This window comes from Salminus brasiliensis, chromosome 23, assembly GCF_030463535.1.
Source record: "Salminus brasiliensis chromosome 23, fSalBra1.hap2, whole genome shotgun sequence".
Lineage (NCBI taxonomy): Eukaryota > Metazoa > Chordata > Actinopteri > Characiformes > Bryconidae > Salminus > Salminus brasiliensis.
Window position 1 is genome coordinate 32,566,905 of NC_132900.1, and position 24,884 is coordinate 32,591,788.

The 24,884-nt window shown below is 45.5% G+C and overlaps 1 protein-coding gene across 1 annotated transcript; it reads right to left on the bottom strand.

Annotated features, from left to right (window-relative positions):
* Positions 1-1,390: 1,390 nt before the first annotated feature.
* Positions 1,391-24,630, bottom strand: gjd1b (gap junction protein delta 1b). The gene is made up of 2 exons (XM_072668943.1): positions 23,643-24,630; positions 1,391-10,050 (listed from the first exon to the last, which is right to left on the bottom strand). The coding sequence occupies exons 1-2, from the start codon at positions 23,711-23,713 to the stop codon at positions 9,204-9,206; spliced, it is 918 nt and encodes a 305-aa protein (XP_072525044.1). The 5' UTR covers positions 23,714-24,630; the 3' UTR covers positions 1,391-9,203.
* Between the last annotated feature and the right edge of the window lie 254 nt (positions 24,631-24,884).

Consider the following 24,884-nt stretch of genomic DNA (forward strand, 5'->3'; position numbering starts at 1 on the left):
GAGCCCTCACACAGCTTTGGCTCCTGGCTTTGGTCCTCCAATAGGAGTGCGTGCTGGAAAACCAACTTTCCAAAAACACAAACATTACCTTCATTTATGCTAATTATTATCTATAATTGGATATTAATCATAGCAAATTCACTGTCGAGATTTCTCTGAGGTTTTTCACGTGGTTGCAGCGGCGGTTGTGAATGTGAGGTGGCGTGTTCAGGCCCGCAGGTGGTGACAGTGGTGATCTCGCTTGTGTTGGGGGAAAAAGATCCCTGCCTCTCTCTCAGGAAGTGACGTGCTCCTCTGGCCATCTGTCTACACATTAATCCCTGCAGCGCTTAGCGATATTACCGCCTGGCTTATCGCCATGGCAACAGGCCTTCAATCCCAACCCGGCACTGCTCCCATGTGACTAGTGGGGGTGGGAGTATGGAGACATAGAGAGGTGGGTTTGATGTAAGTGTGCAGAAGCGCACACACACACACACACACAATCATTCACCATTCTCCACACTGACTCCTGACTCTGGCAGAACAGCGTGAATGAAAGGCAGAGCAGTGATTCTGATCCACATCAGTTCTAATCCTCAGCCGAACCCATCAGTCCCGCACCGCTCCTGATCACCCTGCTGATTGCTGTTGGCTCCAGGCAGCTCTATCAGGACGCTGCAGCAGCTGGTCCTTTTATCATGGAGCGGTCAGACAGTACTGAGAATAGACAGCTCTTCCCATACACACAGATTTAACCCAATATGACACTAACAATACAACATCTTGTCTTTTACACTACATGCCCAAATGTTTGTGGACACCCCTTCTAATGAATGCATTCAGCCACTTCAAGTGGCACCCATTACTGACACAGCTTGTCTAGTCCCTGTAGAGAAGAAGTACTGCCAATAGAATAGGACTCTCTGGAGCAGATAAACGTCATGACCCTATTGGCTCCATGCTGCCTAATGCAGGGCTAGTTGAGGTGTATAAAGCTGTGGAGCAGTGGAAGAGCTGTGCTCTCTGGAATGATGGCGGTGGAGCTCCATCCAGTACTTTTGGGATGAGTTGGGTAGTTGGGAATGAGTTGGGGTGGTGATCATCAATTAAATTTTCACAGCAATGCTCCTCCTAAATCTAGTAGAAAGTCTTCTTCTCTGGACAGTAGAGACAGTTACTCCAACAGAAGCAGGAGAAACTCTTTAATACCCTTGATTTCAGAAGAAGCAGTGAACGAGCAGGTGTCCCAATACTTTTGTCTATATATTGTAACTTGTGTTATATGTAATGTTTTTATTTTAAATCCTTTAAGTAAATAAATTAATAAATAAGTGTACAAAAAACAGCACACACACACACACACACACACACACACACACACACACAGACACCGGAGCTCAGTCTCTGCTCATACAACATTCAAGGTGTTTAATTTGGCCATCATGTACAGTACACAGTCAGAAACATACAGAAACCAAACCTTCAACAAATATCAGTCAGATATATAAAAATCAGCAGATTTTCTTTTAAAAATAAGAAACGAGATCAGGAAGTTTGAAGAAACCTAGCAAAGACTATCAAAGATAGGTTGTGGACCTTTCGGTCGAGCTTAGGGGGAAGAGTGACTTCTGCAGAGTCGAGACTCGAGGCCTGCCGGATCACTCTGCAGACCCGTCCCTGAATGTTCCTCTATGTGTGACAACAAGTCGAGCGGCGCTGCGGATGAATTAACCAGTACAGCAGATGGTGTCGGGTTTGCAGCTGAAAGTGAAAATTTCAGGCTTTTTTTGATCTTTCTGCTAAAGATAGAATCTTGCTGATTTAACGGGGCATTGATGCCTCAGAAGTCTTCATCTATGGTGGTTGGAGATGAATGGATTTGGAGTGCTGAAATAAAGATGAAACTAAATACAAATAGATAAAAATACCTTCAATATCCAAATACCCTTGTTTCCCCTCTCAGCACTTATAATAATTAATGAAGTAAGTCATTCTTCTGCTAATAGCACAACATCATGGATTAAAGGGTTGCAGATTGACCTCATTAAAGCTAAATGTGCCTAATCCCTAATAGGTCCTGGTCCAAGCACTGAGCTTCAGTCAGCAGAGAGTGTTGATGCTGAAAACACCTCCGATTTAGAACAGGCTGCTCTTCCTTTCGTGGCAGTGTGCAGGTTCCTGTTTAGAGGGCAGTTTAATGCCAGTGCAATAAGTCGCATATACAAAAGGTAACAGATAGATCCTGATATGGCTTTTAGATCCAAGTTCAGCTCCTGGATTCTTCAACGTCGGCCTCTTCTTCTACTTTAATAAAATGCTGTTAGGATTGCATTAGAGCATTAGCACTAGCATTAGCACTAGCATTCATGGAGATTTATGGGTGGCATTGAACAGCTTCCTCTGGACCACAATAGAAATCAGAGGTGGCAAATCCAGGTCCTGGAAGTAAAAATCTGTGTTTTTTAACGATCTAAGTGATATCGGACCTAAGCTAGGTGGTGTTGCAGTGAAAATCTCCCCTTTCTTTTGAAGCAGTTTCTAACTACTAACTGATCAGCAGCCCAAACGCAGGCCATGGACCCCGGGATGAACTCGGTTAAAAAAATGAAACCTCTGTCCTATATAAGTCAGAACATGTGCTGTATTCCAGGCCCTGTTGAACCCATGGTAGCAGTAGGAATGGCTCAGTGATGGTACACAGTATAGCCGTATGCTGCAGTACCATCAATTTAATAAACTGCTGTTTCAGTTGCTATGGAACTAGTTGTAAAGGTAGTGTTGTTACCCTGGTTCCTGAAACATACCCTGACCCTGTTTCTCTCTGTGCATAGAACAGCATCAATAATAATAATAATAATAGTAATAATAATAATAATAATAATAATAGGCAGTATAATTATAACTGTATCTTGTCGTCATTATTTATTTATTTGTACACTGTTTGAATACGCCAGCTGCCCGTTCCACTGTCCACTGTTTATAATCAGTGGTCTAAAAAGGATGTGCTGAGTAGAAATGCTACATGAACTTGCGCTAAAGTGAATTCAGAGATGTGAGGCTTCATCACAACAGTGACCGTGTTGGCAGATCCTGAGTCAGTGCGGCTCATTTGCTGATGTTATTAGTTCTCGTGGAAGAATGGGCTGGTTGTTCTTTCACCTTCGCCAAATTATAGACCAGTGTTTATACAAGCTTTCAGGAGTTACTAGGAAACCGTTCATAGCAACTACAGTGGTCCATGCGGTTAGTGTCGACCACTGCGGCCTTCTGGGTGAAAATAACTCCGGGCCATGTTGACAACGGTTCTGGTAGGAGCTGCTCTGTGCTCTCTGATGCTGATCTGTGGCCAGTGTTTACAGTGGTTTGGAAATCTGGTCCTGGATCAGTTTGACCCTCCTGTTACCCAGGTTTTAAAAAATGGGCATGAAACATTTTCTGCTGGACTTAATTAGTAATTAGAGTAATGAGCGCATAAAAACGGACAATTACAGAATGAATACAGTGTTTATATTATGTATGTTAATATACTGTATGTTTATATTACACACTTCTGGTCCTGGTCAGTTTGACCCAGTAGCGACAATAGAGGCTGCAAAAAGTAAAAATATCAGATTTGGACCAAAACTGAAGCTAAATTATTATTATTGAATTAATTAGTGAATTATTATGATGAGTACATAAACCATGATCTGCATAATTTAATTGCATGATTTATATAATTATTTATAGTAATTGCATGATTATAGAATTCATTATATTTATATGAATTCAGCTAAAGATAATGTTTAAGAAGAACTATTTATTTGACTATTTACTGGTTAAATACGGGTCTGCTGTTGCTGGAGTGTGGCGCAACAGATAACTGTAAATGTAAATGTTCATAAGCCGTAGGCCTCTGACCTCAGGTCAACTCAGCAAAAGTAAACGATTAAAGGAAAAGTCAGGGTCTTTGCTTGTATAAATTCGAGGGTACTTTAAGTGAGAGGTGTGAAAGGGGCGAGAGCTGCTGTGGGTGAACAGACTAGGACCTGGCAGGCACAGAGGGGGCGCATTAAGACACAGCGATGGCTCTTATAAAGGGATTCATGCGTGGCATTGTAATCCGAGATTTCGCACTAGCTAGATTTGAGCGCTGATTAAACACTGTCGTTAAAAAAAAAGAAAAAGTCCATAATCAGTGTTCCTTGGCTTGGTAGAGGAGCACAAGACAAGCACAATATTTCTGTTCACAAAACAGTACCTCCTCATCAAATATTAAAACTGTGGTAATACATGTCGCACAACATGGTCGTTACAAGGTTTACAACTTTTATCCTTTATAAAAACGCTCCCAAATCCCAAATGGCTTTTTACTAAGTTACAATTGAGTATTAATTGTAGAAACAGTAGAAACAAGGTTACTCCAAATGTCAGATAAAAAGAATTTGAAATAGCTGAGACATCTCGTGTGTGTGTGTGCGGTAGACAGGAGTGCTTCACTGACATTACGACCTTCAGAAATATCAATAGAAAACCAATCCTCACCTCAAGAGTGAGAGATTAGACCAGTGGCAGTGGATTAGGTCTTATTGTCAATGGAGAGCTCAGATGATGCTTACACACACACACACACACACACATCAGTTACATCTCCAAAAGTAAAAAAAAAACAACGTAAAAAAACAGGGTTTGTTAAAACAACCAACATCTCCTATAAAATTTTGTGGCAGTGATGGGCTGTTTGTATGTGTGGTGTATCATTTTCACAATTTTAAGAAAAATAAAAAATTTAAAAAGCCTTGTGCAGTAGATCAAGCATACAGTGCATACATTTAGTTTCCAATAATAGTCCAGAGGGTCGAGATAATATATATCCTAATAATTATAATAATAAGTCATTTTTCTATTAGTTCGTATGTTTGGATAACAAAGAGGCTGTGGGTGAGCGGTTGCTGTCAAATACCACCAAGGATCACGTATATAAAGGTTGGTTTTGGGGGAAAAAGTCTAGAATTTTCTTTCTTTCCTTTACAAAAGTACAAAACATGCTTATTCCAACCACATATCACTGATGCATGCACAAACCCAAGTCTTTAAGTGTCTTTGAAAACCCACTTATGAACTCATGAAGTTGCATATTACAGTACTTTGGCAGGGGAGTTCTCATAGTTTTGCTCCCCAGGCAAACGACCCTATTTCCTAGAGATGGCAAAGTCAGGTCCAGAAAGTAAAAATCCGCTTTCTGGACCTGACTGTGTATCACCAGAACTACTACTATTTTCTCAATGCAAATGCTCCAAAGCTCTGAACGTGACTCTTCATGTTACAGCACTGTACAAAGAAGCAACACACACAAATGCGATCCACAGTTTAAAAGAAAAACAAAAATAAATTTGCATAAATAGTGTTGAAAACACTGCTGAAATGGTACAAACTACAGACGAGACTGGGGAGGACAGGGGGCTCTCTCAGGACTCTCCTTCTGACGATCAGTTAAAGAAAAGCTCTCTTAGGCTTCGTTCACATGGGAGGTAAAAGTGGCCCAAATCCATCATCAATCCATGTGACAGCGACGACTTCTCTATTCAAAACAGGTGGAATCGGACCTATTCAGTTCCAAAATCAATTCCATATGTGGTACTAAATTCTGAGACATATCCGAGTGTGAACGTGAATAACGTGAGTGCGAACTGCTCAGACGGATGCCGGTATGATATAGGATACGTTAAAAAGATCAGATTCGGGCCACTTTACCGACTGTTTGAACGTAGCCTTAGAGTTATTAGGACTTGTGCAAGATCACTGTTAACCCCTTTAGCATTAGCCTTTAAAAAAGTTTTCGTCTTAAATAAAGAGAAAAATTCAGATTTGATGAGAAATCCAGATTCCCCTGCTGTGTGAATATAGCCTTAGAGAAGGAGGTGGAGTGCTAACTGCCACTTTAAGGGCTGAGGTCAGTTTTACTGTCTCCTAATTGAAGCGAATGGCTTGAGCTTAACAGTCTAAAAAAGACAATGCAGTAATTTAAGAGCTAAGAGAGAACAAACGTCGTTAGGGTGATCAGGACATTATGCAAATGTTAGCTGCTTAGTACGATCTCCTGTACCTGCTCTGCAAGGTCACAGCTTAGCCCATTCCTCATAGGTAACATGAGGGAAGAAGCGGCAAGCTCTAACTGCAGTTTGAGCACTATGTGTATATATATATATATATATATATATATATATATATATATATATATATATAGTTATACATTTCATATATACCGATCAGCCATAACATTCAAATATTGTGTAGGTCTCCCTTAGGCCTCCAAAATAGCTGTGATGCCTCAAGGCAAGGGCAACTTCTAAAGGTGTCCTGTGGTATGTCCTTCCTTTGAACACTTTTAGTAGGTACTGACCACTGCATACTGGAAACACCCCACAAGACCTGCCTGATGTTCTGACCCAGTCGTCTAGTTCTGGTCTGGTTTGGTTCTGGTGTCACAGATTCTTACGCTTACGTCCATTTTTCCTGCTTCAGCCCCTTCATCACCTTCAAGAACAGATTGTTCACCTGCTGCTGACTAATAGATGGACCCCTGGACAGGAGACACAGTAGATGAAGATCATCAATGTTAGATCACCACTTGACCTGGCAGTGGTTTTATTGTTATGGCTGATTGGTGTAGACTTTTCTCACGGTTCTTTTGTGGTTCCTCAGTACGCTCTCCAAGCCAAAACACTTCCATATCTTGGGCTCTCTACCTTAATCTACCTCAGTAACTCAGTTGATGGACAGTGTTAGGCTAACGCTGGAAGTGAGTTATGGCTTTTGTCGTTCCAAATCTAAACAGTTCCTTTCCTTGAAGGACTTTGTGTACAAGGCCTGCTGGAGAAAGAACACGTGTCTATCTGAATGTCTCTCTCCCTCTCTCTCCCTCTGTCTGTCTTTCTCCTGGTCTGTGGTTTGTCTAAGGGCCTGTCCGCACTAGCTGCACTGGCTTGTCTCTGTGCTGTTTCAGTGGGGTCTGTCACAGCTCTGCACGTGGCGATCAGGGTGGAGGAAGTGTGCAGGCTCAAGCACTTACGCTGAAGTGCACCAAGTGTGTGTCTGTGCCTCGCACCGGAGACCTTACACCCTGCTCTTACCCAAGGGGTGAAGCAGAGGCACAGACGGGATTGACAACAGATGACACTGACTCAGACACAGTGACACTCAGCACTCAGCAAGCTCACTGGGCCTCATCCTCCAACATCCTCCTAAGAATGTTCTTGATGATGAGAAAAGTCCTAACAGAGAGTCCAGATCAGACTCAGGACGTGTTTAAAAAGCAGAACTGTTCACAGTGACGATCCCACTTCAGAATCAGCTTCAGGATCACGGTGCTGCTCCACTGACTGTATCAGGGAGGACAGCGTCTCTAGCGCTGCTACTCCGGGCTCGGAGCGCTGCTAACTGCACTATGGAGCTCTGGTGAAGCGAGCAGGATGGCGCTCTCCAGAACTGTGAGCGTAGCGCTGCGTAACCCATAGAGTCATATTAGTGTCCAATCCTGTAGTATTACTCTACCCCCTCAGTCCACATGCTGCTCTACCTTTCAGTGACGCTTCTGCAGCTCTCAGCTTGTCCAGAAATGCATGTGTACAGCCTGTCCATTCCTCAAAGCATGAATTACACTTTTGGACTGTAGGGGGAGCAAGAAATACCAACTCTCCATACTGCTGCTTTAAGAGGGGACGCTGAATGGAACGGTGAGTACTGTGTTGAGTTCTGTCAGTCGTTTGATCTCTATTTCCACTGAAGGCCAAAAGTAAGTTTCAGTGAAGAGTCTGAGTCAGAGTGAAGTTTGCTTCTTTCTCTCTACGGCCTCCTTCTCCAGTGAACCTCAATGTGCCTACCTGTAAAAGCCTCATCAGTGAGCCCCTCCCACAGCGAGTCCCCTCCGCCTCTTTCCCAGTCTCTCTCATAAACAGGGTGCAGTTCATACATGCAAACAGACACACACGGTTCCCATCGCCATCTTTTCTGTTCTTCCTCATAAAGGCATGCAGACGAACACCACAAAGAAAAGAAAGCAGGCTAATAAAACCGATCCATATCTTCAGTTCTGGTTCTGAAAAGACTTACAATAAAGAACGTGTCTCATCCGGTCAACACGCAGTGCTTTGTAAACATGCCTTCAAATACCTTTATATCTTCTCCTTTTCTCATTACGTCAGTGTTATTAGAAAGAAATGCTTTGAAATAAACAATAGTTTTATGTAAATTTATGTAAATCTCTAAATAAATAATTCTCTCGAGCCTTTCCCCATCTCCCAATAAAGATAAATGAATCTACTTCTATAATGATTTAGTAACTAAATATGATATAGAATTGAAAAAGAACAGTCCTTTTTAAACGATGGCACAGTCAGCTCACAGAACGCAGAGTCTCTGGATTCTCTCTTATCTCCTCTTCATGGACACACTCGCACTCTATCGCTTTCTCAGCAACGCAGGATGGAGGAGGAGGGTTGCTAGATAAAAAACAGAGGTGGGGTCTTGTGGAATGGCACCGTCAAGCTGAGGTATAGTCCTGTGTGCCATCATGAAGTGTACAGTAGAAAGGGAGAAGAAGCGAGCATCCATTAAATCATGCGTCCGAGTGGAGGTGCTCCCGGAGCTGTGGTGTTTTCTTCATGGTGATTCATTGACAGGAGACCAAGCATAAACAGTCATTTTCTTCTGGCACCAGATCCATGACCGTGATTCATGGAAGGAGTGGAGGAGGAGGATGAGGAGGAGGAGGAGGAGAAAGTGGGGGCTGTTGTGATGCTCCTCTACTCCCCCTGACTCCCTCTCTCGGGCACCATCTCTCTCTCATTGGTGGGAGACAGGACTCCTTGCACGTTGTCTTGGATATCCGTCACCTTTCCTGACGGCTCTTCCGCTCCTCTGGTCCTCATCTCTCTCTTGATCCTCTCCAGAACCAAGACTCTACTAAAATGTCTTTGCTGCATCTCTTTTACTCCTTCATTGCCCCCCAACACCCCCCCCCCATCCCCTCCCCTCCAAAAGCACAACATCATACTTATTTCCTTCCCTTTTTCCCAATCATTCTTTACACTTGGCAGTCAGAGGGAGGGAGTGGCTTATAGGAAATTGATAGAGCCAATCCCTCTCCCTTACTTTAAACATTCATACATGGACTGCACCAGCCCCGCCCACATTCTGCCTGCAGAGCCCAAATTCACCTCCAGGGGTGAGTAAAGGGAGGATCAAACATAAGCAGACTCACTGGACTGGGTCCTGCCCAGGTTGGGTGGCTGGGATAGATGTGCCATATCCTTCTTGCGAATCTCGCAGATGGACTTCCGGCGTGCCTGCACGCCCCGGATGGCAGCTTTGATCTTCCTCCAGCCCAGGTGGTTGAGCTCTGCGAGGTTGAGCACCACGCAGATGCCGCTCACGGCGAACATGAACACTAAGAAGACCGTCTTCTCGGTGGGCCGGGACACGTAGCACTCCACCTCCTTCAAGCAGGGGTAGCGATCGCACTCGAAGATGCCCGGCACGCTAAAGCCATACAGGAAGTACTGCCCCGCGAGAAAGCCGATCTCCAGGGCGTTGCGGAACACCACCTGGATGATGTAAAAGCGGGAGATGCCCTCTTGCCGGCGTACCTTGGAGCTCTTGCTGTGGGTTAGGCCTCGTGGGGCGTTGGGGATCTCTTTCACCTCCAGGCAGTCTGGCTCCTCCTTGCCTCCTGCGCTGTCCGGGTGCTGCATCAGGATGCCGTTGATGTTGCGCAGCTTCCGAGCGCCTTCCACGCGCCCGTAGTCCCTCTCCAGCATCGGGTACAGGAAGGAGTAGCGGCGGTCGCGCTGTTTGGCCGACTGGTGCACAGAGTAGGTGATAAAGCACAGGCTGGGCGTGCACACCAGGATGATCTGGAAGACCCAGTAGCGGATGTGCGAGATGGGGAAGGCCTTGTCGTAGCAGGCCTGGTTACAGCCCGGCTGGAGGGTGTTACAGACGAACATGGTCTGCTCGTCCTCGTACACCGTCTCACCCACAATAGCCACGATCAGGATCCGGAAGATCACCACCACCGTCAGCAGGATCCTGGAGAAAGGGAAAGCAGGAGAAAGAACAGGGTCATAGGAGGAGTAGAAGCAGCCTTCTGTTGGTGTAATCTGCCTGCATGCTAATTAGCATCCTCATTTTTTCCTCCTATTTTCTCGCTCCTTTTCAGGGCCATCTCCGCTCCTTTAATGAAGTGGTCTAATTTGAAAGTGAGAGCTGACGCAGCCACTAGCTCGGGCTCTAATTATAGCAGCTCCTTCCGTGCCATTAAACTCCGTTAGCCGGGTAACCTTCTGTGCTGATGTTTCACTCGTTAGTTTGCTAAGCACATGATCACAGACCTACCACACTCTGATCTCTCCCTATAGCAACAGGCCAGAAACACACCTGGATTGCTAAGCTTGCATTGCTATTTCTGTCCAGATGTTAGACTGAAAGGTGAGAGTGTGTGAGAGTGTGAAGGTAGGGACAGTGAGTGCTCTCAGTGCATTTCAGATTGGCAGTCTGTAAACAGGCAGTGTAGAAAATGGTAAGTATTTGGACATCCCTTCTTATTAGTTGGTTCAGATACCTTCTGGTGAACCCACTGCTGGCACAGGCATCTAACGACACCGGATAATAAAACAGGACACTCTGGAGCAGCCTCACAGTGTGAAGCGACTAGGCCGGGCTCGATGGGTGCAGTGGAAAACTGCTGAACATATGACTTCAGACCCTGACCTCGAGAATGCTTCTGTGCTCAACTGAAATCAAACCTAGGCTTAGTTGGGCGTCTCTGCAGCACAGCTTGCAGTCGTCCCCTCCGGCCACCGGAGTGACTGTCCCTTGTGGCTCTGAGGCTCTTGGATTTGTACCCCACTCATTAGGACTCTATTGGGGCTGAGTTTGAGGCTGAGAAAAATGGCAAATACATGAAAGGTATTAATACTGCTATTATTAAACCCTCACAGCAATGTTCCAACATTTAGTGTTAAGCCGTCCTATAAGAATAGAGGCCGCTACTGCAGCAAATGGGGACCAGTTATTTAATTTAGAGGAACCTAATATTTGGACATCCAGGGTTTCCTGGACTAGACAGGACTAGAACTAGGCTTATTCTCTATCTGAGGAAAACAGATCATAGTGTTTGAAGCTATGAAAGTAGCCGGGGGACTGGGCCGGGACTTTTGTCACCATTCATTCTGACTCGGTGCAATTTTTTTGGCAGGCTGGGTAAAAGCATTCAGCTTGAAACAAATAATGATGCTAACATTTAGCTAGCGCTCGCTGTTCAGAGACGTTCCTGAGGATTTCTGTGCCGCCCCGTCTGCCTCGAACAGAGTCACTGCTCTAATTATATTCACTTTTAAAGTGGACACAAAGCCAGCCGCACAGCACACTACACAGGCCCGGGGTTCGCCTGAAGCAGTCGACAGATCTGAAGTTAACGCACGCACACACACACACACACACACACACAGAGATGATCACTTCCTATTGCACATATATGGCAGCTACATCAACTACATACTTAACCATCTGTGCAATGGGCCACCTGTTCAAAGCACAGGCAGTGTGGACATCATGAGTTTCTTAATAATACTGAATATATCTAACATACTGAGTCACATCCACAGCTCTGGCTATACACATACCTTCATCAGCAGAAGACATGGAGTGACTTAAATAATACAGAATAATGGATATTTATATTGTCTGTGTCCTATTTGCACAGCATATGTCCACACACAATAGAATAGGACTCTCTGGAGCAGATCAACATCACCCTATTGGCTTCATGCTGCCTAATGCCAGGCGTGGGCTAGAGGGGTATAAAGCCCCCCAGCAGGTGGGGTGGTGATCTTCTAACATTCTGACATTACTAATAATCTTATTGCTGAATGCAATCAAATCCTCACAGCAATGATCCTCCAAAATCTAGTAGAAAGTCTTCTTCTCTGGACAGTAGAGTCACAAGAACTATTTGTCAATACTGTCATTTTAAGAACATGTTATACCTCTGATATCATGATAACATAAGGGAAAATTATCCATGTTCAATTATCAGGACGGACCTAATATCACTGATATCACTAATATCACTAATATTTCAGTCAGTATCAGTACAGTTAGTTAATAACAGGAAAATCCCACCAAAACTCTCTGAAAGCACAGTCCGGGCCTTCATTCTTTAATGTGATTTCACCAGTTTATCCCACTGAGAGACGTTCGCACTTCCCGCCTGTGCAAAGTCAGTCGTCAGGCCGGATAAATATTTGATGCGTTTGGACAGCTCCCCTCTGCTTCTTCTAATCTGAATCGAAATGGATTTGTGAGCAGGGCTCCTATTCCAGCTGTTGGGTCAAGGGGGGCGAGTTTAATCTGCACCAAATCAGCCACAGTGCCCTGGCACCCCCCATCCCACCAGCTATGGCAGGAAAAAAAGAAAGTCACCTGTAATCTGGATTCAATCCAAGCCAAAAAAAATGAATGCGTTCTGCCCTTGTGAGGACTCGAGGAACAGGCTGATGCAACTCCCCAGCCCTGCTTGTTCTAATGGAAGCACTGTGGGGTCGAGATGGTAAAATCCGTCCCGGGATTTTGTTCCAACTGCCTGGGCAGCTCTACTGCAGCTTAGCTTCCCAGGCAGTTGGAACAAACTCCCGGGACGGATTTTGACTTTCTGAACCTGCATTTGCCATCTCTGTTGTGTGCTTTGTATAACATTAGAAAACACCATAGCCGTGAAGGAGGGAGCTCTGTAAACATACACACTCCGACCACACACTCCGCAAAGCAGTATGGGAGATCCTCTGTAAAATAAAACAAATGCCAATATATGAAAAAAAAAGAAAACAAAAAATCTCATCAGAGCATGAATTATATAACGGCTTCCACTCGGTCGCAAAACCCTCAACCTTTAATCTGTACTGGGGCCAATAGAGGGATTCTTGCATTAGTCGTTTTTTTTAATGCCATCCAATAGCTTTAGATTATCCACGGCACCAACCCCCACCTACTCCTCCCTCTCTCCACGAGCATCCCCCCTCCTCTCCCTATAGCAGTGTAATACAGTGTGCTCCTGAAAGAGATTATTTTATGGGCTTTTTTCACAACCCCTGGAGAAAACATGTTCAACACCATCTTAAATCTCCTGTGATGGTGCACACCCCCCACCCCACCCCATCGTCTGTCGGACATAATCAACATATCTCTTTGTTGTTTAGAATTTATGGTGTGATTAATTAGCAGTGTGTTTGGGTGATTTCCACTCAGAGGCTATATGCAATATAGAGGCCAATTATCTTTTCCTGACAATCGCAAAAATTCTCCAGATTTCAGGGTGATCGAAAGCGATGATCTTCTCAGATTATCTTGTAGTGTGTGTGGGTGTGTGTGTGTGTGTGTGTGTGGTGTCTATAAGCCAATCTTTAGTCCTCTGATCTTCTCCCGATCGTAAATCGTAAACGTAGTGTCCTGAACTGTGGGGTGGACGCAGATTCTCTGGTGGGAAACGTGAATTTAACCTCATGCCTGAAAGACTGCCAACCAACGAGAGCTGAGCTGACCGATCTCATCAGTTTCTGCATGGCAGTTAAATCTCGGCTGTTTTGGAGCACTCACCAACAGCATAGCTACGGTTTCGCTGTTTCACCATCATCCGCCATGTTTGTTTACATCCACACTGTTAACAGTGTCCTTGAGGAACCTTTGGCGGTTCTTCAGTTTGAAACTGTGAAGGAACCTCTTAAGATGCTTCTTTTAAAAAAACTTTCCTTGAAGGTTCCTGTCAGTGAATAAAGACGCTGTGTGTGGAGCCTCTCACCGGATGAGGCCGGGTAGTGCGGGACAGGCGTACGTCAGTCATGCTTTGGGAATCTGTGTTTTACACATCTGAGATCAAAAGAGGGGGAAATGCTGTTTGATGTTAAGAAGTTTTATTCTTGGGCTCAGCGAGTGGCTCAGCTCTAACTATGGCACTGCTACTATGGCCCGAGCCATGCCACTTTGCCATCAGCAGCCAGAGTCTGAGGGAGCACAATTGGCTGTGTTCTCTCCCTTCGTTAAAGCGATGCTGTGGTGTGGAGGAAATGGTGTTCAGCCCTCCTAGTGTTGGGAGCATTGCTAGTGCTAGGGGAAGTTATGAAGAGTTAATGAATGAGGCTCACTGATTACATCTAAACCTTTTATGTGAGGAATAAATCTGACTTCTGTGATGTGGCTCTTTCATTGTTTTAAACGAAGAATGTAAAAATGCTCTACAGCTCGATTAACCTACACCATAAAACACCGCTCACAACCACAAGCTGCAGAACAGCCGAAGCCTTCAGAGTGAGCTCCAGATTAAACTGCACCGAGCTGCTGCAGGTCCTACACTCAGGTCAGCTGGTCAGATGGTCTGTACATGAATTTTAGAACCTTCTTACTCTTAAATTAGAAAGATTCTCCTGCCTGCATTTAAGGTGCTCTCACACCAAGAGACCAGTGTTATTGTGTGGAAGAGGGAAGGGGAGAGAGAGAGAGAGGCAGAAAGAGGGGGAGAGAGCACTCCATTTACCCAGAACACCCTCACCCTCCTCCCCATGCCTCACTCTATCTCACTTGCACCCATCTTCCTGCGCCTGTTGCCACGGCAACAGCATTGGGGCAGGGAGAGCGCAGGAGAAGAAAGAAAGGAGGCTGGAGCTGGTTGGAGTCGTTACTGTATGAGATAACGAGCTTCACAAGACCTGCACCCCTCCACCCGAGCTTCCTTCTGGAACATTCTCTCCTTCTCACACCTGAGAGAGAGAGAGAGAGAGAGAGCTGCAGAGCTGCAGGGTATTCAATTTAGTGAAAACACCACCTCCTCTGTGCAGCAGCCCGTTACATTCAGTGCTGCTCCTCCACCAGCTCCTCCACCAGCTCCTGAGCTCACAGAAGAGGGACTGAGGAAAAGACAGGAGAACAGTTAAAGTCTAGGTCTGGATGAATGGGGCTATACTGCAGGTCTAATGAGCTGAGTGGTGGGGTCGAACCCGGTGTTCTCCAGTTGAAAGCTGAAAATGTCTGGATTGGGTGAAGCTGTAGCCTGTGGCGTTCTCCGCTGAAACCATTCTGCCTGCTTCTTACCCTGACAGCCTGCGGCCTGAGATTCTCATTCATTACACCATGCAAATTAAAATCCTGTGAGAATCTGGGAAACCTGTAGGGACAGATCCTCGGCCATGAATGAATTAATTACCCGCACTGCCTAGCGTTTCTCCGTTCTGCTGATTTTGCCTTTCTTCAGCTCTGTGCTTTTTAATTCCACCACTGTTTTTCACCCCCTCCCGTTTGGCCTGCCGTACAGACTCACATAACTACAACAGGAGAGGCTGCGTGTGTGTTGACTGTTCTGGGGTCGGGTTGTGGGCTTTATGCAGCATGTTCTCCGATCTGACGTTCCGCTGGGCTGAGTCTAGAGGAGAGGAAATCATGCGTCTGATCCTTTAGAAAATGCCTCTGAATTGAAAGGCTGATCACGAAGGAGCACAATCAATGAGTCCACACACAAATACTACATGTGGACTGCATACGGTTCTGAGTGATGCCAGAGAAGAACTGCTTCTGCAACTGAGAAGAACCTTTGAAATGTAACTGACCTTAAAACCTTTAATGTCCAGGTTCTTGATAAATGAATGATATTAAAGCTTTAAATCACAGGTTCTTCAAATGGTTTTCAGCGCGGTTCCTCATAGAACCAAACAGGTTATGGCATCTTTTAAACCCCTCTGAGGAGAAACGCTATGAAAGTGTTACTGTGTCTGTAGATTATTTAATGTCATAAAGATGCTGTGTAATCTCTGAGCCCTGCATTAGACTTCCCTTCACTCTAAAACTGGACTTTTTATGCTAAAGGCTAATGCTTAGAGGCTAACAGTGTCTGACTGTATGTCTAGTGACTTTAAAGTCCCTAATACTTACTCTAATTCAGCAAGTCAAACACTGTGTAACACTACCTACTCCCTGCTCGTGAGAATACGGTCAGTACTCTCAACACCAACACAGGTTCTTAGACCTGCTCAGTGTTTCAGTGGCTTTATCCCACTTCCTCAGTTTTCAGGAAGACTCGGACCTTGTCCAGGGTTTCTTATATGGGATGTGTTCAGTTCAGGAGGACATCATTATAAGAGCAGAGCTGCTTTAAAACACCTCATGAATCTGACCTAGACCCTCTGTTAGAACTTTCCTCAACAGCTTAGGGAGGTCTTGGTGAAGGAGGCCCAGCGCTGTTCCACAGTGTAACTCAGGAACTGAAGAGGAGTTGAGTTCAGGATCACAGTTCTTTAGTCAGGGAACTCTCGTGGGCTTTATACCCCTCTAGCTAACACTTGGCACTGGGCATGGTGAGCTCAGAGTCGCAGCGGCTGCTGGCAGGGCTTTTCTGTATGTACAGGTTTCTTTCTGCACGCTTCACCTAGGTCAGCAGTGGACAGGTGTCTGGACATGTCTGGATCTACAGCGTATCCTCTTCTACTGAATATACAGCTAGCAGACTGTAGCAGCATTGTACCTTTCAGAGGTGTGTATGGATCCCTGCCTCGTACTCAGAGGGTGTACTGAGCGCTGTTTAGTTGGTGTGTGTGCGTTTGGGGAAATAGCAGCAGGTCCAGGAGAATGGAAGGACGCCCGTAATCCAGATTAAAGCCGCTGTTCTGGAAATCCCACTCGCCTCGCATCCTACTACTGTCCCGCCAAAACCTCACATGCCAATCCAAGGGGAAGACGGCTCTGTGCTAAATGCAGCCTCAGACCACGCTCCTAATCACCCTCCAATCAAATGAAGAAGGAAAGCCGGGCTGGCTGCTGGACCTCCCGTAGGAACTGTTTACCCGGGACCGTTCTGTCACACAGCCGCAGTTGGAGCTTTCCTTTAGGATACGTGAAGCATGGCTTTATATTCAGTACATGTTTCTAATGAACTTGGAGATGCAAGGATAATGGAGCAGTACATCTGTCTCAATATTAGAGGGGTTGTAATCACTTGAACTCGTTATTTTGTATAAATGAATTTTCTCATTTTTAGTACAATATAGGAGAAGTAGTTCCTAACAAAACACAGTTTTCCATTCAGAGGAAACAATATGATGAAAAATCTCACACAGTATTATTATCTACAGCACTGTGTTCAGCTAGATGTTCAGAGGTGTTCAGTACAGGAGAGCAGTAAATGAATACACCATCTTTCACTGGAGGCTGTTTGGCTTTGGACTGATTGTTTGTGTTGATACTGTGTGAGTGTGTGTGTGAGTGTGTATGTGTGTGTGAGTGTGTGAGAGTAAATACTGCCCTTGTGTTGGCAGGCGTGTGTGTGTGTGCTCAAATGGGATAAATGGGATGCTAATTGTTTAATACCACTAAAAGGTGTGTGTGTGTGTGTGTGTGTGTGTGCGCGTGTGCGCGCGTGTGTGTGTTAGTCTGTGAAGAGTGTGATGGGCACTGATTTTGGACTTTCTGGTTCTGCTTCAAGTGTTGGCAGACTTTAAATGGACTTAAATATGTGTGTGTGTGTGTGTGTGTGTGGCTGACCATCTGGCTGTGTGTGTGTGTGTGTGTGTGTGTGTGTGTGTGTGTGTGTGTGTGTGTGTGTGTGTGTGAGAGAGAGAGAGAGCGTACACACACAGTTTATCAGCACTACCTAATACATCCATATACAGTATGCCCACACAAGGAGAACTCACATATGGATGTGTGTGTGTGTAACATGAATCATATTTGTGTGACTGTTTCTGTTTCTGTTTGTACAGAGCTGATTAAACGTGTGTGTGTGTGTGTGTGTGTGTGTGTTTTACAGCCTGTTTAATCAAATGCCTTTTAACACCATTCCTCAGTTTGACTCATGTATACAGCAGCTGCTATTGTGTACAACTCACAGCATACACACATACATACACATACACACACATACACACACACACACACACACACACACACACACACACACACTAACACACACACACTTGCATGCCCAGTGAGAGAATGCCTGTACATCATTTCACGTTCAGATCTTCAAATCCTGGACCCAAATTCTCCACCACTGGTCATCTCACAATATCCAGTTCATTGCACACGTACATTGAAGTCATCCAGAGCAGCCAATCAAAACACAGCTCATCTACATATTTTAGCTTTAAATGTTCTGATGGCCTGACGAGGGAGATCAGAGGGAGAGTTCCCGCTGGGCGGTGGATTGAGCTGTGGGCATTTCTAACCTGGGTAAGCCTGGTTGACTCACAGACTCCGGTCCTATTAGGAGCCTGGCCTCAGCACACACTCACACCGAGGAGATACACAGCGTCCCCAGTCACTTCAGGGCTCGGCTCCTCTCTGCCACGCTCATTCCCTGCTGCTCTCTCACTCTCTCCCACTGCTCTCCTACCATTCCTTCCTTACTCTACTGTTCTTCCTTTTATACGCTTCTAAAATTACAGCAGTTTAACCTCACCTTTAACAGCAGAGAAACCCCCCGTCTCTCAGCTTGGAATTGGAAAGGTTGTCCTAGAGTGACCCCAGCATTAGACTGCATGGAGATACACTTACTGTCTGAATAAAGGGAGTGTACAGAGAGTTACGATACACAAGAGTAATAATTAAAAAGCAATAAACAAACATGTTATTTATGTTATAGGCCTGCCCTCCTCCTCTGTTTCTGTTCTGTCACTCTTAGAGATTCATGCTTTTAGATTCTTCTGTAGATTGTGAGGTCAGAAAGGTTCACTGTGTCCTGAAGTATTTGGCTGTAGAAGAGGACGCTCTGGAGCAGCTGCACATGAGCCTGAGGTCATCACTGTGCCCAATGCTAAACAAATAGAGGGGTATACCCCCCCCAAAACCACCCCCCACCCCACACACACACACCCCACTGAGCGGTGGAGCTGTGTTCTCTGGAATGATGCTGCTTCATTCTTTTGGGATGAGTAAGTGTAACTCACTTGGGGCTGAATGCTGTTAAATCCTCAGTCTCTGTGTCCGTCCATACCATTCACTTACCCCTAACCCAGCCCCCTTCAACTAGTGCTGCAGCAGCAGTACCGCAGGGTATCCACAGAACCTCTGATTCCGGGCTCCAATCTTAAATAAAGCTAAATGCTCAGCATATAATATTCAACGTTTTTTTATGCTGTACAGTGATATAGGAGTGTGTGTGTGTGTGTGTGTGTATGTGTGTGTTTAATACTGATGGGAAATCTGCTGCCATTACTCACAACCTATTTGAAACTAATTTAGATGGTGAAACGAGCAGCTTTTCTTTCTGAGTAGCAGAGCCGCCGCTGCCGGTCACGTCTGCTTCCATACTACATCAGTAAGGTAGAATAAGGTCAGTTTCAGCAGGCTGTGCTGTTGGGTTCAGTCTGCAGTACTACAGCACACACTACACTATATACTCTATTGAGTGTTTTGAGTAGATCACATTATAATCTACAGTAAACAGTGAATCAGTGAATCAGTGAGGTCAAAGACCGGCCTGCTTGAGTCCAGAACAACAAATTCAGTCTTTTGTTGAACATCACTCCAACATGAGCTTACTGAGGTCAGTCCTGGTCAGCCTAATGAGGAACTGTAGGGACCTCTGTGCAGACTAGGTAATATAACTGAATGAAAATGAAAACTCGAGCTCTGTGCTACTGAGCTGAACTGCGTTGTTGAGGCTAGTCTTTGCTGGATGGAAACATCAATGATCAATTAGCTACAATGCTAACATTAGCCTAATTAAAAGACCAAAAACACTACACCCAACACACAAATTAAATGTATTATGTTGATTAATAATGCTCTGTAAATGTAGGTATTCTAAGGCTGGAGTCTCTCAGGATGAGTGAGTTTTGCCAGCTGGCTGTAAATCTGTACCCGTCTTGCATCATTAGCTATGAAAGAGTGTATGTGTGGTCAGAGCATGGACAGGAATAAAGAAATTCCACAGGAATAATGGGTGAATTTATCCACCCTCTATGTTTTTGTGAATCAAACCGGTGAAGAAAAACAAGGAAATGAGATTGAAGGTTTAATCCTGTTGTTTAAAGGCTTCAGACATCAACTGCTCTTTGGAAAATGGCCTCTCAAGGAAGCGGCGAGTGCATGCAAGTGAGCTATTCATTATGTACCGGTTAATATGAAAGGAGTATTGCCTGAAATGTTTGGATCCCATCTGCAATGACTAATGGCTATATTAAGCTCCCTCCAATAAACAAGAAATCATAAAGGGCACTCTCCATTTTAGGATTCATAAAGACCTGCTGCAGACTGGACTGCGTTACGTAACCCATCACAAACGAAAACCACGAGTCCGTTTACGTAAAACAATGCTAGTGTATAAATCAGAACAATGATGGTGAAGGAGCTGACCTGAGCTGTACGCTTTAAGCAGGCAGACTGTTTCAGACTCTGCAGCTCTTCCAGAGTCTGAACTCCAGAGGACGGCTTGGGGCCATAAAAACAGATCCTTTCCACAAGCTGCTCCTCTAATGAACCAGCTTCTCCCTCAGCTTCTTCAACCTGCAGCCATCTCTGTGCAGTTACTCATACACACACTGAACCCCGGGACGCTCAGTGAGTGTGTGAGGGCAGGAGGACGTGTTTCTGTGAACCGTATTTCTGAATTTCTCTGCTTGTCTGATTGAGCTACGAGGGAAACACGCTTCTGTCTCCCTAAAACAACAGAGCCCAGTTTTATCTGAATGTTCCTCTGCAGTCTGTGCAGATTTACGCTCCCTGTGCAAGGGCAGAATTCCCTTTTACGCACATGAATCCCATTCTGTTCCTGATTGTCCTCCTGGAGCAACACATTGAGTCATTCCTGCTGTAAATAGAGCAGTTACACAGAGATCCAGTCTCCTAAGGCATGACATAATAGTGTGCAATAGAAAGAAGCCGGCCTGCAAACACAGAAAGTCCTAAAAGTCCATTAGTGTATCCGGAGCAGAGCCTATCGTCTCTGTCGAGCAAAAAACAGCTCCATCATGTGAATCTGCCAGTTGTTCTTTATACTGTGTCAGATTTTCAGGATAAATGGACCAATAGAAATGCTCCTCAATGCATTCACTCTTTTTGGAATTTTGATTTTGCACAAACGATTTTCTAGGAATTCTGAAAATGAAACACTAATGAAGAACAGAGCTAGAACCATGCTCATTATGGTTACAGCACCAGATCAGGCCTGTTTAAGGCAGATGTGTTCACCTGCTGGTGAGTGTAGATGAGTTCACCGCTGGCTGCTGCTCTGCTGGTATGCAGTGAGGCGTGAGAAAGCAGCAGTGGCTGTAGGGAAGGCTGGTGAACGAGGGCTGAAGCAGTGTGATCATACAGACCTCAAACATAGAGAACAGCCAGCACCCCCAGCGCTCAACTGAGCTACCATGGCAGTAATATTGCTGCTGTGGCGACTGCTGGCCTCGCCCGGCAGTGCTACCGTACTGGCTACCACAGTGTTAGCCACAGGGCATGGTGATGAGGTTCTGGTTCCTTCACATCTAAACACTAGTTAAAATGGGGTCTGCATCTTAAGGCCCTGAGGGCAAGGCTTGAGTCTCGTACCAGGCAGGGTCACAGGAAAAGCTACAGGAAACAGGATAGAGGTCATTTTATGCTACAGAGCCTTTTTTCACAGTAAAGAAGTTTTGATATTTTGGTCCCAGACTCCACATTGCTGCTATTAAGGATTCTATGCAGCCGATGGTGGTTTTTCCTTGTTTTACAGTGGGTTCTATATGACACCTAGAACGGGTTCCACTCTGTGTAAAAGGCAAGGCATCTTTTTCAGGCCTACACTGAGCCCTGTTTGGTAAGAGCACAGCCTGGAAGCCGCGGTTCTGATTTGCATATTGTCTCATTTCAGAGAAAAAAGTGAACCTCATATTATTATTCTATTCCTTGAACTGAGGAGGAGGGCGGCTGAGAGGAGGTCCTGGAGAACCATGCTTGTCTAAATCTGTTAGGGTATTGTCTCTTTTCAGGTTCTTTTGTTCTAACAATAGATTCTCAGCACAGCAGCAGAGGTTCTGCTCCCCCTGTCTGTCCTGTAGTGTATTACACTCCGTCAGAATGACCATATGAACACTGTAAAGCATTACCAGCCCTGATGGCATCAAACGTACCAACGAGTGAACCGATGGAGGAATCTATGCCTCATATGGTCTCGCTGGGTTTGAGCCTGTGTTTGCTTCCCTCAGCCTGTAGGATTAACTCAAACCCCCAGCAACATACGATCAGCCAGGAAGTCACTCACCCGGCCATAAGCCACCATAATGACCCAAAATCTACAATACACTCCTGAACATAGCTGTTCTGTGTTCTAGATATCCCACCACAAACACTGATTCAGTTATTAGAACGGAATCATGGTGGGAGTTTAGATTTATTTAAAATCTGTGAAAAAGCAGATCCATCCATCACATGATTAAACATTTTTTTTTGGATTTCTGATCAAACCAGTTTTTTATTGAGGTAAAGATGAAAGGAAACCGGAGCCATTTCCCCCTTTTAGCGTTATCATTATTACAGATAAACCCTCAGACCTGTGCAGCTCCACTAAGGGTTTGTGTATCAGAGAATGGATTTCAGTGCAGAGTAAACGCCAGCCCTGATTCTTATCATTACTGCTGTAGTGCTTCAGCCCTCCTGTGTCTTAACTCTCTGTATACTCCCCTTTTTATCCTAACAGCCAAAATGACCCTGACAGTCTCTGTACTCTGGAGAACAGCTTTCATGGAAGTCTGAACAAAGGTGGTGTTCCACTGTCTGTAATGTTGGGGTCACTCCAGGAAAAGTCAGTCAATTTCAAGCTGAAACCTGATGGAGGTTTATTTACAATCCTAAAGCAACACTATGTAGCAATATATATATATGCCTTAAATATGTATTTAATATGTAAACTATGAAACATACAGATTTGATGTGCCTTTATGTAAATAGTAATAGTTTATGCATTAAACCACTGTAATAGTGTGTATAGTGTATGGTAATGTGTATATATCTTTACTGCACATATAGTGTTATACTACTGTCAGGGACTATACACATAAGCTTTGCACTCGGCGTGCACCTGTCAAAGTGATGTGACAATAAACCTGATTTGATTTAATAAATCAGCAGCTTCAGGATCATGGTGCTGCTCCACTGACTGTATCAGGGAGGACAGCATCTCTAGCGTTGCTACTCCGGGCTCGGAGCGCTGCTACTCCGGGCTCGGAGCGCTGCTAACTGCACTATGGAGCTCTGGTGAAGCGAGCAGGACGGCGCTCTCCAGAACTGTGAGCGTAGCGCTGCGTAACCCATAGAGTCATATTAGTGTCCAATCCTGTAGTATTACTCTACCCCCTCAGTCCACATGCTGCTCTACCTTTCAGTGACGCTTCTGTAGCTCTCAGCTTGTCCAGAAATGCATGTGTACAGCCTGTCCTTTAGGGGTGGCTCAAAGCACAAATTACACTTCCTGACTGTAGGGGGAGCCCAATGCCAATTCTCACATACTGCTGCTTTAAGACTACAGAAGGGTTAGGCGTGGGTACGAATGCAGGAGTAAGAGGGGGCACGCTCTCTGCTGTGCTCCGCTGGGATTAAGTCAGCAGGTGTTCTGGCAGGTCTGCGACGCTGAGCTCTGGGAAAGCGTGCTAAGGCATAAAGAGTTTCCTTACCTTCCGATCATAGTAGAGTGCTGCTGGACAGCAGCCTCCAGGAGGCGTTCCAGGATGGTCCATTCTCCCATGGTTGGATACAAGAGGCGTTCACCGAGCACCTGGTACTGACTTGAGGGACCACTGACGTTCTCCTCGTGTTCCTTTGGTTCCCCTCTCCCCGGAGGTAGGGTGGTAGCAGCAGCAATGAATGGGAGAGAGAGAGAGAGAGGATGCCCAGCTCTACCGCAAGGTCTTAGGATTCGACAAGGTCCAAGCGTCCGTGTTGCTCATCACATTCATCTTCAGCCGGGCCGGTTCTTCTCAACCAGGCAGTGGTGAAAGTGTGAGGAGAAGAGGGAGGTAGAGGGAGCTGAGTCCTCCTGGCGCTGTCTTGTCCTGGGATGCCCCTTTACACCCCCTCCTCCCGTCTGCCTCACGTGAGTATCCTTGGGCGCTTCACCTGCACCACCCCGGCCTGACCTCACCCTCACCTGCTTGACCCCTCAACTGTCCACTCAACACACAGACACACGCTCACACACCAACCCGCAGCACGCTGCCTGTCTCTTCACCATTACCCACACACACACACAAATATACACACTCAAACACACACAGTCATCCGCTCTCCTTTATCTGTTATAATCCAGCAGGCACGTTTACCAGACAGCACCAGCACTGCATAATCAACCGCTTACACACACACATACACACACACACACTTACACTTACACACTGGAGATCTAACCAGGACGTTGTCAATTATGCATCATACACACATCTGCACGATCTCTCACACAGACACACAGACACACACACACACACACACTCCGCTGATCTTCCTCATCTGACCGTCTTTAACAGCGTCTATCAGACCTGCCTTCTGTCCTCTTCTCCATCCTGCACCTCCCTCTCTCTCTCTCTCTCTCTCTCTATTCTTCTTGCCTCCGGGTGCCTCCTCTCTCTCTCTCCCTGCCTTCTTCCTTCTGATCCTGCTGCACGAGCCTCTCTCTTCACCACGCTCGCGTGGCCTCGTGCTCCCGCCTCCCTCCCTCTCACTCTCTCCCTCTCTCTCTCTCTCTCTCTCACTCTGCCCCTCCTTCTCTGGTCCACTCAGCTCTCTCTATCTCTCTCTCTCTCTCTCTCTCTGTCTTTGTGAGCATGACTGTAAGAAGAACAATATAACCAAAACAACAGCTACAAAGAGCACTATATGGACAAAAGTATTGGGACAAGGGTATTAAAGAGCTGATCCTGCTT

Excerpts from the sequence above, each read along its gene's own strand:
- gjd1b (XM_072668943.1), bottom strand. The coding sequence starts at position 23,713 with ATGGGAGAATGGACCATCCTGGAACGCCTCCTGGAGGCTGCTGTCCAG. Across the intron at positions 10,051-23,642 it reads CACTCTACTATGATCGGAAG|GATCCTGCTGACGGTGGTGG; the intron begins GTAAGGAAACTC and ends CCCTTTCTCCAG.